The sequence below is a fragment of the Tauraco erythrolophus genome, chromosome 2 (assembly GCF_009769465.1).
Source record: "Tauraco erythrolophus isolate bTauEry1 chromosome 2, bTauEry1.pri, whole genome shotgun sequence".
NCBI lineage: Eukaryota > Metazoa > Chordata > Aves > Musophagiformes > Musophagidae > Tauraco > Tauraco erythrolophus.
In genome coordinates this window covers 65130277-65143028 of record NC_141466.1, presented here as the reverse complement: position 1 = coordinate 65143028, position 12752 = coordinate 65130277, and the positions used below count along the sequence as shown (strand labels likewise).

The following is a 12752-nucleotide window of genomic DNA, read 5'->3' as shown; positions in this document are numbered from 1 at the left end:
TCCTGCCACACCTGCCAAACAAAACAACAGCCAGGCAGGAGCTCAGAGTTTGATGCTCCTGCATTTCTTTCTCCGCTGTTCAAGGCACTGTACACCAACCATGGTACAGCAACTATGTAAAACACCACAGTGACTCCATCTCAAATACCATCTATCAGATTCAGCATGCTGCAGTTACACAGAGATTGACCCACAGACCTGTTGTTGTCTGATGACACAACCAGCACCTCCTCTGCTACATACTCAGCCATCTACTCAGCAGATTCAAAATAGCACCAGAATCTCCTCCTCCAGTTGGGTGTAGAAAGGACAGAGAGAGAGAGAGAGACTGAGCTGATCCTAGCAACAGCAATATAAGCAAAACCCTCAAGCAAATATTTTCAAATATATCAGCTACAAATGACCAAAATGTCATCACTGGAAGAAGACAGGCTTGATGTTGTTTTCACACTACAGAACTCAGAGAGGAACGTTTTTTTCACTGCTGCAAAATAAGATGACTAGTCAAGTAGAAATACAGCGTCTGCTCAACACTATGACTTAAGCTCCCAACTGAGAGCTCCAACTGTTTATTTTTTTCAATATTTTGTTAGGAAAATATTGCAATGTTCGCCTGAAGATTTTGGGAGTGATTTTCTACTAATGCCATGGATGAGTATTGATTAGTGATTGTCTTATTCTGCTGTACAAAATGAAATACAGAACAAATAGGATAGTACTGATAACCACAACTTGCTGCAGTCAAATGAAACTGAAGGATGTGAACAGGATGTAAGCATCCACTGAGTGGATTAATTTCACCATCAGATCTTCCTGCCTTGCAAAGGTAGTGTTGAGTGGGTTAACAAAATACAATTTCCATGTCTTTTACTTTTTCTACCAAGTCAATGAGTAGAAAAAGAGACAGAATTGAACCACTCAGGTGATCCACAGAGCATTCCCTTGTTGACAAAATCAGAATCACCATGAGCCAACTGGAAGTTCAACAACTTTTTATGAATGGTTACAAGTCTTGTTTTTCACATGCCACTGTTCATCAAACACATACTCCAGCAAGAGTTAAAGTAAGAGAATTTCACGGCTCACCGCAGGTGTAGATGACGTTAAGATGCTTTCGGATGCCTGGGTAACAAGGATCTCCAAATTCATAGGTGCTGGCATATATGCTGCAGCTTCTTTTCCCATGACAGCGCTTGATCATGAGTTGGAGAGCAGTAGCTGACTGACACTCTGAAAGGAAAAACGGATACCTCTTTGTGAATATTTGTCCATTCGCATCAGAAATTGCCTAAAAAATTTACCAGATGCAGACTGTGAGAGCACATACATGTGAGCTTTCCAAGAGTATTTAAAAATCTTTGTGTTTACATGGGAAGGTGTATATGACTCTCAAACACCTCTAATAAATTGTAAATTGATGAAAGAAAATTACCAAAAAAAAACAGTGAAGAATTACACCTCCTCTCCTGGCATTTATTCTATAAATGTCTGAAAGGATTCTACAACAGGTATCAGTATTTTCACTTTAACAGATGGAGAAACAGACTCACAGAAATGTAAAAGAGCAGCTAAGAACAGCAAATCAGTGCAGAGTATGGAAAAAGACTCAGACCTTAGAAGTCTCACTCCAGTGTGTTTATCCAGAAACACTACAAGCTTCCTCATAAACTAAGAGACTGTCATAGGACCAGAAATAGGTTAATACTACAGTTATAATATTCATATGAAATTCCTGTAGATTTATTTAGCTGTCTGATAATGCAATTGATCACAGTAACATACTAAGCTATTAGCAAATTCCCACCTCACAAGTGTAAGGGAGATGGACATTGTGATCTTTTTCTGATTTAGTTGAGCTGATTTTTTCCAGGTTTTGCTTGTTTCATTTTGAGGGGAAGAGACAGGGAGAGTTTGATTTTAGTCTTTGTTATGTCCAAGTTGTCTCAAGCCACCATCTCTGGCCCCTTTCTGCAGACACAGGTGATCAATGTCCCTATCTGCTCTTACAAGATGTTGCATCTCAAGTGTACTGAGGGATACTATGAGGCTGAATAATTATAATGTTACCATCTACCATCTAAGTAGAAGTATTCTATTAAGCGTGTTTATCCCATGCACGTAGAAATGTTTGTCATATCAGGAATTTAGAATATGGAAAGCTCCAAAAGTAAATATTTTCCCAAGTATTATTTTCTATCAGATGGTTTGTGCCTGTTTTCTCAACTAAGGTTCAACTAAGACTCTGCCCTCCACCTTAACAAAATGGACTGAGTCTTCAGCTGCCAGATCTGTAGAATCAGCACACTAAAAATGCTTCTAGGAGTTTTATCTGTCATACACCCTCACATTAACATCATCAGCTTTTCTAGGCATCACCAGGTGTGTCTTGATATAGATGATCTCCTTCCTCCCACACAGTTCTGAGCAGGCTATGGTCTCCATCCATACTGACTTTAGCAGTGTCATCTGCACTAGGAAACCAAACAGGATTCGAATCCAGACACACCATTATCATAGAATCATAGAATGGTTTGGGTTGGAAGGGATCTTAAAGATCATCTGGTTCCAACCCTCCTGCCATGGGCAGGGACACCTTCCACTAGGTCAGGTTGCTCAAAGCCTCATCCAACCTGGCCTTGAACACTTCCAGGGATGGAGCAGCCACCGCTTCTCTGGACAATCTGTTTAAGTGCTACCCTGTTCTTTAGAACGATTTTGCCAGCTAGCACTACACCAAACAGGTAATATAGTCTGAGATATAACAGGGCTGGTCCCAATCGTTAACTTCCAGAAGGCCCCCCCAGATATTTTTGATAGAAAGCAGAGGAGCAGGAGTATGTGGTAGAGGGTTTAGTTGCACGGACATGAGGTCAGCCAGACACAGGGCCAGGCACCAGGCTTTCTCCCTGTATTCAGTACAGAGTAGCTGATCAGTACATGGTAGGTGAGCACAATCCTGATGCTACCTCTATTAAGTAGTAGCTGCATTTTATTTCCCGCAGGAGAGGACAGCCTTGCCCATACTACCCACTGAAAACAACATGCCATACTGCCTACAGGCAGCCATGGAACCCTGCTCTAGCCCCTTCACCAGCCCCACTACCAATACAGATGTAGCTTGAGTTATAAGAGCCTCTTCTCTGCAAGTCCATCTGCCAGAGCAGGTCCTAACACTGCAGTCCCTACTTCTATTTTAACAGTGCCCAGGTCCAGGCTACACTGGCTACATGTTCACTGGCAAATGAAAATTTAGCCTGGTCCATTCCCTGGCCCTGAGGCTAACTGTGGTGGAACAACCCATATCCATGTTATTAAACATTCTTACACTCCAAAACACAGTGGTGATACCCAGTCCCTGTCCTATAACTAACCTCAAACCCTATTGTGGCTGCCTAGGAGAGCGTTAGCTGGGCCAAGGCAACAAATCATGTCATAGACCATGCTACAATCTAGCAGTACAGAAGATCATGTCCAGTATCTGTGCCCAGGCCCTGGTACTGCTAGTTTACCAGCACACATGTAGCCCTGGATATCCAGCTTCTTCACGCACAGACTAGGCCTCTGCATTCACAAAAATCAGCAGTGAAATCCTCAACTTTCCAGTTGCCAGGCTGCTCTAGCTCAACCTGCGCTAGCCAAAATGAGCAGAAAAGCAGAAGAGACTCAATATGCTCCAATTAGAGATGGGGATGAAATCCACTAGCACAGAAAGCAAGGCACCAAAATTTTAAAAGCCTCTTTTATGTGGACTTCTTGTAATCCTTAATATTGAAAATATATCCAGGAAAAAAGTCACCTGTTGGGACTGCAGCACATAAACCATACAATAATTTAGTTGGAAGCAGTATCTGGAGCCTATCCAGTCCAACCTCCTGCTCAAAGCACAGTCAGCTTTGATGTTACATCAAGTTGCTCAGGAATTTGCCCAGGCAAGTTTTGAAAATCTCCACAGATAAATATTCCTCAAACTCCTTGGGCACCAGTTCCAGGGCTAAACCACTCTCCAGGTGAAAAATTATTTCCTTGTTTCTAATCCAATTTCCAGTGCTGCAACTTCTGTTAATTGCTTTTGGTGTTTGGTTGGGTTTTTCATGTGCATTTCCAAGAACAATCTTCTGTAGAGCCACCTATTAGGTAGCAGAAAACAGCAATAAGATCTCACTCTGAGCTTTCTCTTCTCGAGACTGAACAAACCTGAGTTCCTCAGCATTTCCCCATATGCTATGTGCTCCAGTCCCCTCACCAGCTTGGTGGCCCTTCACTGGACTTGCTCCAATTTTCCAATGTATCTCTTTACGTGGGGAGCCCCAGACTGGACACTCCAGTACTCCAGTTGAGTATTGGAATGCCAAATAGAGTGAATAAACCCTCTCCTTGATGTGTTTACAATATTCTTACTAATAAAGTCCAGTACTGCTGACTCATGTTCAACTTCTTGTCCCCTCAGATTCATTGGTCCTTTTTCTGGAGAGCTGCTTTCTGGCCAGCTGGTCCTTAGCCTGTGCTGTTGCAGAGGGTTATTCAAGTGCAGAACTTTGCACTTGCCTTTGTTGAACTTCACAAGGTTTCAAAAGGTTTCTCCAGTTCACTGAGATTCCTTGAGGTCCCTACCCCCTCCCGTAACAACTATACTGTCCAATTTGGTACTACCTACAAACTCTGTCCCAATATCCAGTTATTAATGAAAATGTTAAGCAATATTGATCTCTGACTGCTTGTAAGTGGCTGCCAGGTTTACTTCAACATAGCTTTATGGAGGTTTCTTGTAGTACTCCACTTCGTTGGGTCTTGTAGCAAACAGCCACAATTTAGGCAAGTCTTTACTGTTGCCACTGATCTCCAAACCCTAATAAACATCAAAATCTGTGGAATGCAGGAGTGGCAGAAAGTCACCTGAGGTACCCACACTACAAGATCCAGTTAAACTCTGTTCAACAACACCAAGTGCAAGATCCTGCACGTGGGTCAGGGCAATCCCAAGCACAAGTATAGGCTGGGTGGAGAATGGATTGAGAGCAGCACTGAGGAAAAGGACTTGGGAGTGCTGGTCAATGAGAAGCTCAATGTGAGCCAGCAATGTGTGCTTGCAGACCAGAAAACCAACTGTATCCTGGGCTGCATCCAAAGAAGCGTGGCCAGCAGGTCAAGGGAGGGGATTCTGCCCCTCTACTCTGCTCTCGTGAGACCCCACCTGGAATACTGTGTTCAGCTCTGGAGTCCCCAACACAAGAAGGACATGGAGCTGCTGGAGCAAGTCCAGAGGAGGGCCACGAAGTTGATCCGAGGGCTGGAACACCTCTGCTATGAAGACAGGCTGAGAGAGTTGGGGCTGTTCAGCCTGGAGAAGAGAAGGCTCCGGGGTGATCATATTGCAGCCTTCCAGTACCTGAAGGAGGCCTGCAATAAAGCTGGAGAGGGACTTTTTACAAGGATATATAGTGATAAGACAAGGGGCAATGGCTTTAAACTGAAAGGGGGTAGTTTTAGATTAGATATAAGGAAGAAATTTTTTACAATGAAGGTGGTGAAAAACTGGAACAGGTTGCCCAGAGAAGTTGTAGATGCCCCATCCCTGGAGGTGTTCAAGGCCAGGTTAGATGAAGCTTTAAGCAATCTAGTGTAGTGGAGAGTGTCCCTGCCCATGTCAGGGGTGTTGGAACTAAATGATCTTTAAGGTTCCCTCCAAACAAAAACATCCTATGTTTCTACTGACAACAACATGCACCCACATGGTAAATCCAAATACTATTGTCATTTTCCCCATGGTAAGGCCTGAGCCATTCTCTTGGAATCAATCATATTCTTCCAGCTCTAAAAAAGAAATGGATTCTATGGACAAAATTTGACAAAGTATTGACTTCAAAGACTTCCTTTTGGTCCCAATAGGGAATTTTCCATTTTTCTCTCCACACAATTTCTGAGCACAAACGCATTGTGCATTCCCATAAATGCCAGGGCAAGCAGCCAGCATGAGTTTGAGGGAGGACTACACTGATACTGAAACTAGCTTGGTCTCTCTTCTTGTTTTTCTTCATCTGTCAACATCTTTGTCCTCCACATAACACATTGAACTGAAAATTCTAAGAGCAGCAATCAAAACTTTCAAATGGGACCACCTCCTTTATACACATCAAAGAATTTGTGATAAGGAGGTCATTTAGTTGGATGCCAAAATGTCATATTGAAGCATCTTTATTCCCTCACTAGCTAGCACTGAAGGTGTCAATAACACATCTGAGAGATGGCGGAGTGATAGATGAGGCTACAGCACCCTCATAAATCACAGTCACCGCCATGTCATTCAGAGCTCTAGAAGCGACAACATAGTATTTTCTTTTACCCCTATGTCCCAGGAGTATAAAAACACTCAATATTAACTCCTGTTGGCTGTTATGAAGTACATAACCTCCAAATGTAAACAAGTCCTTACGGAGCTGGGTTGAAGTGAGATCTCCAAGTATATTGGTAACTCTTCAGGAGGTCATTCCATATCAGAAATCTTCAACTTCGGGTGCCCATTCCCAGAGCTCAGAGAGGCAAGAAAACAGGGGCTCTCTTATTCATAAATCCTGAAGTTAGCCTCTCAAAAAGATGCAGGGAAGCCAATCCTAGCAATGCGGTAGAGCGGAGTTGGGCTATGGTCCCCTTCAGCTGGCCAAATTCACATTTTCCAGGTCTTCAGAAGCGGGAGGCTAGATGCGGCACCCTTATTGCACCAGATGGCATGCTCATTCAGGGCAACATCTTTCTTTTCCTGCTCATTTGCTTGCCAAATGCAAACTGCAGATGTTATATGAAATACCATCCTGACATCAGCGACAAACAAGTGATCCCATGTGTCAGAGCTACAGAGAAGGACACTCACAAATGCCAACACCTTATCATTAAGTCTGAGGTAAGCACTGCTAAGAAGAGCCAGGCCCCTGCCAACAACTTTTAAAGCCCACGAAGCTCAAATCCCACAGCAGAGCGATAAAAAACAGTTTAAGACCTCACAGATGACAGAGAGTCCACTTACACAGGTTGGGCCAGAGCTACCCTCAGCTTTCACTACTCTTGGATTGCTTCAGCACACTGCTGAAGAGCAAATACAAATCCTGGCTACAGTGAAACTTCCACATGTGAAAGTGTTTAAAGAGATCAGCTGTGCTTTTGGAATAGGGTATTTTAAACTAAAGTTTGGGTTTAGGGCAGAGTGGGATCAGCTCGGTTTACCCTCTTTACTCCTGGCCCCACTTTCCGGAAGTTGCGTGTCCCGCCAGCCTTGATCCAGCTGCAAGGTGAATTCCCTTTTGCAGGGCCGCTCCACAAACGTAGACTGATGGCCAGTTTCGTTTCCCAGCTCTCAATCTAAGCCCTCAGTACGTAATTCATCTTACTGGTTGCATTTAGTATGATAATACTCCCCGATCTACTATCTATATCAGCCCAGCCTCCGACAGGGTAAAAACCCAAATTGGATGGCAACAAAGCCATGCTGGAGGATTTTACCAGCTGCAGCTTGCAGACAGCATTGGCTTTAACACTGGAATCAGCCTCAATGATGTAATGTCCATATCATCAAGCTCACCACAATGAATGGGTTTTAGTCAGTTTGAGGCTGTTTCCCAGCATGGCTGTTTCTTTATTACCTCTTCCTGGCGAAAAAAAGAAATCGGAGCCAATGTCTATTAATCACATCCGTTACTTTGGTTACTCACTGTTACTTGTTTTTCTCCAATAAGGGTGACACATCCAAATCTGAAATCCAACCCATACGTTGCTGCTTTTGATTGCAAAACCTACCTGGGTTCGAAAGATTGTTTCCGAACCATTTAATTTCTGCGTTACGGTAACTCGTAAACACTTTGGTGGAGATAGGAGCCTCTTTCATGGCAGCAGTCATCACAGATAGATCCACAAACAAATTTAAGACACCTAGTTTTGAGATGGGTGATTGATGCCACAGTGAAGTTGAGCATATGCCAGATGCTCAAGAACATCTGTGCATCCATTAACCTCCTGATCAGACTCACCTGCCACATCCATGTTGAGCCTGCAAAGGCAGGTTCCTGCACAGTTGAGGCAGAATGTCCAGAGCAAGCAGGACCTGTACATACACCTGAACATGTTAGCATGCTGTAAGGTTCTCAGGTAGCAGTTTTCCACAGGCTGCCTGTGGGGCTGGAAAGGCAACAGGGCACGGAGCATGTCTCAGTATTGTCTGTTCTGTCAGACTAAAGAGAAAGCCAATTCTTCCTCTTCTTCACAGGCCTCAGGATCATAAGACTGTTGGCTAGCAGGACATTTTCACTCCCTCACTGCTCACTGTAATAATTACTCTTTCATCTGAGCATCTGATCTCTTTTCTGTCCCTAATCTCTATAGTTTCTTTGCATATTAGTCTTGTACGCCCTTATTCAGCATAAGAATCACATGTGTGCACTTGAAAAAAAGAAAAACAGAGCCTGAGAAGAAAACTCCATCCACTCATCAGAGCATGCACTCTCTCCAAGTCCATGAATTTAGCACAAAAATAGGAGCACTCATTCTACTTTTGAACCAACAAAGTATAAGACCTTGAAGTATCAAAAGGACCAAATAATTGGCTGTAATTAAAGGCTTCTGAAAGAGAATCACTACCTAAAATACTATTTCCAGCAGTGCACGTGAAGTGATTAGGAGCTGGAATAGGACTGGTGGTGCCTGACCAAGAGGCGAATTCTGTAGCACAATTTGGCTCAATGTAGAGGCATCAGGAGCAGACCTACATCTCGAATTAAACAGTCAGCAGAACCCTAGCTTTTCTTGCTATCCTTTGAGGAGCAGGTGAAAGGAATAGCCTAAGATAAATATTCCCCTAAGGAAAGTCATTTACAAACAAGTGACAGCTCTAGGAGGAAACTCCTCCCAAGCAGAGGACAGGATTTTTCTCCAAATCATGCAGCATGATTTCTTGCCAAAGAATAAACCAGGAAAAGTTACTTGCTGAGAGCTACGAAGCAGGGAGGACAGAATGAAAGATGGAAGATGCAGGAGTCAATTAACTAAGAGGAGAGAAATGTAGTTCTTGCAAAGGCAGCTGACAGATGTCTGAATCAGTGCTGTGGTTATCTACTCATCTGCCAAAAGAGAAAGCCAGCTTTGATGGAAGGGCAAGAAGGATGTAAGCAGGAAGAAAGTAACTCCAAAACTGCAGTGAGGCAGCTTCCTGAATTCCTTTACTTTTTACCTAGGAGTGACTCGAAACTGCCTCATTCCACAAGAGGATCTCTATCATAAGCAGGAGGGAAGGAAGTGCCCCTTCTGCTCTTGAACAGTTTCTCATTTACTTTAAAGATGCTCCATTAGCTGCGGTCAATGCAAAGTTCTGCTCCTTCATAAAGCAATAGCTGCTGGAGGTGTCTGAGCCTCTGCTTCAGCTGGTAAATTAGACAAAATTAGCCATCCTAGCAGCCTGCAAAGGGTATCCATAGAGTATTGATGAGCCAGTCTGCACCACCTGCAGTATGTAGAACCCCAGGCATTTTCAGCTTAGTCTGTGCCCATTAAGTTTGATGTTCTCTTTAAAAGCTAGTGCAGAAGACAGTTAATAAAGATGGGCTTTGTTTACTTTCTCTCTACAATAAGCACCGTGGGAAGGCAATTCCTTTATCAGCATAGTGCTGTCAAACGGTTTCAGATGGGGGCAACAGAAATACACTGGATTTCTCTTCCTTGCCAAGGCACACAAGCTGCTACAGAGGACATGAAAGTGAGTTGGGTTTAGAACCACAGGGAGTGTGGAAGACAAGAAGGAGAAAACCAAACTACAGATAGTTAGCCTCTAAGACCAATCAATGTGAAGATCAACCAATAAAAAGAGAGACTACCCTTAAATGAGAAAAGGTGCAGAAGCAGATGTGTGAAGAGGAAAGCAGAGTCTCAAAACAATTAAAAGGCTACTGGTCTGGAAGCCAGAACAGAACGGGCTTCAGAAAACCTGCACAGTCAATCTGTTCCAAGCACAAGAAAACCCACTTCAAGTAGGGAAATAAAAGAAATTAATTAGAAGAGATTGTTAAAAAGCACTTCTGAGCTGTAAGCGTGAGCTCGGTAGAATTTTTGCTTGATAAGCCACTGGACTGTGGAAAAAGATTTGCAGTCAGGACTGGTGGAGAAATATCACTGGGGCTTTAGTCTGCACATTGGCTCTGGTTTCCCAGGTCCCTGCTCACCAGCTGCAGTGCAAGTATTACCCGATGCTGTGCAGAATAGAGTCAGAAAGATGCTCCAACATCTCACGGTCAACATTGAGGCCAAGAAGAGTTTACTTCCCCCACAATAGCATCAGTCCCAGCATGCTGTTTCTTTTTCTGTGGGCTTTTATGTTTGAGGGACTTTGTATTTGGTTTTTGTTTGGGCAGTGCCAGGTGCTGTGGTATCATGTTGAGCTGGGGTTTCTGATATAAATTGCCATCATCATTATTGCAAATGGCAGCAGGCAACTTTGCATTGGTGCAGCTGGATTTAGCATCTGTGGCTTGCACAATGTCCCTGAAAACACCTGGCTAAAAAGGAAATCTACCTCCAAACACTAGAAGGATGTGCAGAGAAGGCCAGCTTTACATTAAAAAGTACATTTTAATGAAAGGGAGAGGAAAATTACTCACCACACACTTCATAAAACTTTGGAAACTTCAGCAATAGGCCAAAAAGAGAAAACGATCTTAAAAGGAGCTAATCACATCTAGAGACTGCAATTAAAGGATCGATTGCACGTTTAATTACAAACGCTATAGTTACATTCAGAAATACTTGGTTTATTAACATGAACTCAAATCATTTTATCACCTTGGTATCTGGAACCAGAACTCATATAAAACATATGACTCTCCAGTTTTACAGAGACTGACTCAGAGTGTGCAAAGTTGAGCAAATTTTGGAGGTTTGGGGTCTAAAGTGAGAATCCAAGGACAACTTCAAACTTGACTTCAAGAAGCCTCAGAGAACAAAGCAGTTTTGGTCTGGCAATGACAGTAAAATTTTATTATTTAATTTGCAGCAGAGTTGATTGTGGGCTGTAAGGCATTCAAGATAAAAAGTAAAGCAACTAACAGCTTTTGCTTCGCTCAGTAGAAGATAAGGATGGTGTATCCAGTGCGTCCACTGCTCTGTGAAGTCGCTGAGTCCATCTGTCCTCCCTATTCATTACAGCCTAACGAAAGTATTTTCCTGAACATGAGTATACTTCAACAAGTGTCTAGACCTAGGCTGAAGCAAGGTTTGAACTTCAGAAGCTGTGGACTGGCCCACTGTTTTTAAGAGATTACCCAGCTGACACAATCTGCAAGTCACTTCTTGCCCTTGTTTCCTAAAATAAAGCACAGCGTGCTTGCAACCTCACAAGTTTCACATTACCTTTGTTTCTCAGGCTCAGCATTCACCATCGTGGTAATTTTGTAATATTCTTGAGTGACATCTGAATTATTTTAAGAAGAACTTTATCAGTTCTGAACAAGTTACGCTGGTTTTCATTCAGAGTAACTCCGCGAAAATAAGTTGAGATGCTATAGATTTAAATCTCTTAAATTCTGCCCTTTTATTATTAGGATTATATTCTGGATTTGCTTTTAACTAATAGTTGGGCAACAGGCATCTTTTAGAAGATCAACTACTAAAGAAGTTGATACTACCGAAGGTGTTACAAAAACCCACTTTGCTTCCTCCAATATCACACTGGTATCATCACAGAGCCTGCTAGTGCTATTTAAATTACTACTTTCAGAATTTTTATTTACAACCACTGCAGGGGGTCATACTCCACTGTAAGCAACTTTTTTAAAACCAAGTTGGACCTTAGCTTTGAGAAAGATCTTGCCCAGAAGCAAATTTAAATGGATTTTTTTCTTTTTTTTTTTTTTTAAATAGCAATTGTGTGCATATAAAAACAACTCCATATAAATTATTTTTTATGACTCCATGGAATCTAACAATAGCTTGAGTTTTCTAGAAACAGCTGTAAAGTGATTTTAATTACCTCCTGGTGTTTTGAGACAAAAAGTGAAACACGCAAAGTATCTAAAGTTGAAAAACAACTTTCTGAAAGCAGGCTTTGTCCCACTTTAACTTAGCCTTTTAAATGGGAATTTCATTTCAATTTAAATTTAATAAGGTATTATATGTGAATTAAACAGCAACTGATATTTATTTAGCCTTCAAACTTGGATACTTGTGGGTTTTATTACATACAAACAGATTGGCCTCTAAAAACATGTTCTTAATCATGAGCTATACACATAATAAAGTAGTTTCTGCACTGAATGTAAATCAAACGTACGGAGAGTCACACCTACAGGCCTGGTGTGCACATAAGGGAAGAAAGATGGGGTCTGGCTCCCTCCCACGTCTGCAGCTCATCCCACAAACCCAGCCTCACAGCCATTTTAAAGGCTGTCATCTCCCCTATGCTGAAACCAGGACGCAGCACGAGAGTGTTTCAGCCACAAGCACTTGGATCTGCTGAAGGATGGCTGTGCTACATGGCGTTATCTGATCAGAACAGTTTTCAGTGGATACCCTACCTCCTTCTGTCACCCCGGTCCCCCACTGTCTCCCCCATCAGTGCCAGAAGTTACCACCCCTCATCACTCCAGCTCCACAGTTGGGACGCCTTTTATTTTTTAAGCATTTCACTTAAGACCAAGATTAGAGCAGAGCCACAAACCTGTACTGATGGAAACACAGGATGGAAAATGGTCACAGAGAGTGAAGCAGAAGAGAGCCAGAAAGGC

The 12752-nt window shown here is 42.7% G+C and overlaps 1 protein-coding gene across 1 annotated transcript in view; it reads right to left on the bottom strand.

Moving 5' to 3' along the window:
- Positions 1–12752, bottom strand: part of LOC104373370 (protein eva-1 homolog C) — a 231947-nt gene that overhangs the window by 115270 nt on the left and 103925 nt on the right. The window contains exon 5 of the mRNA XM_086623636.1: positions 1087–1230. Within this exon, the coding sequence (XP_086479762.1) occupies positions 1087–1230 (144 nt within the window). The remainder of the gene's footprint in view (positions 1–1086; positions 1231–12752) is intronic.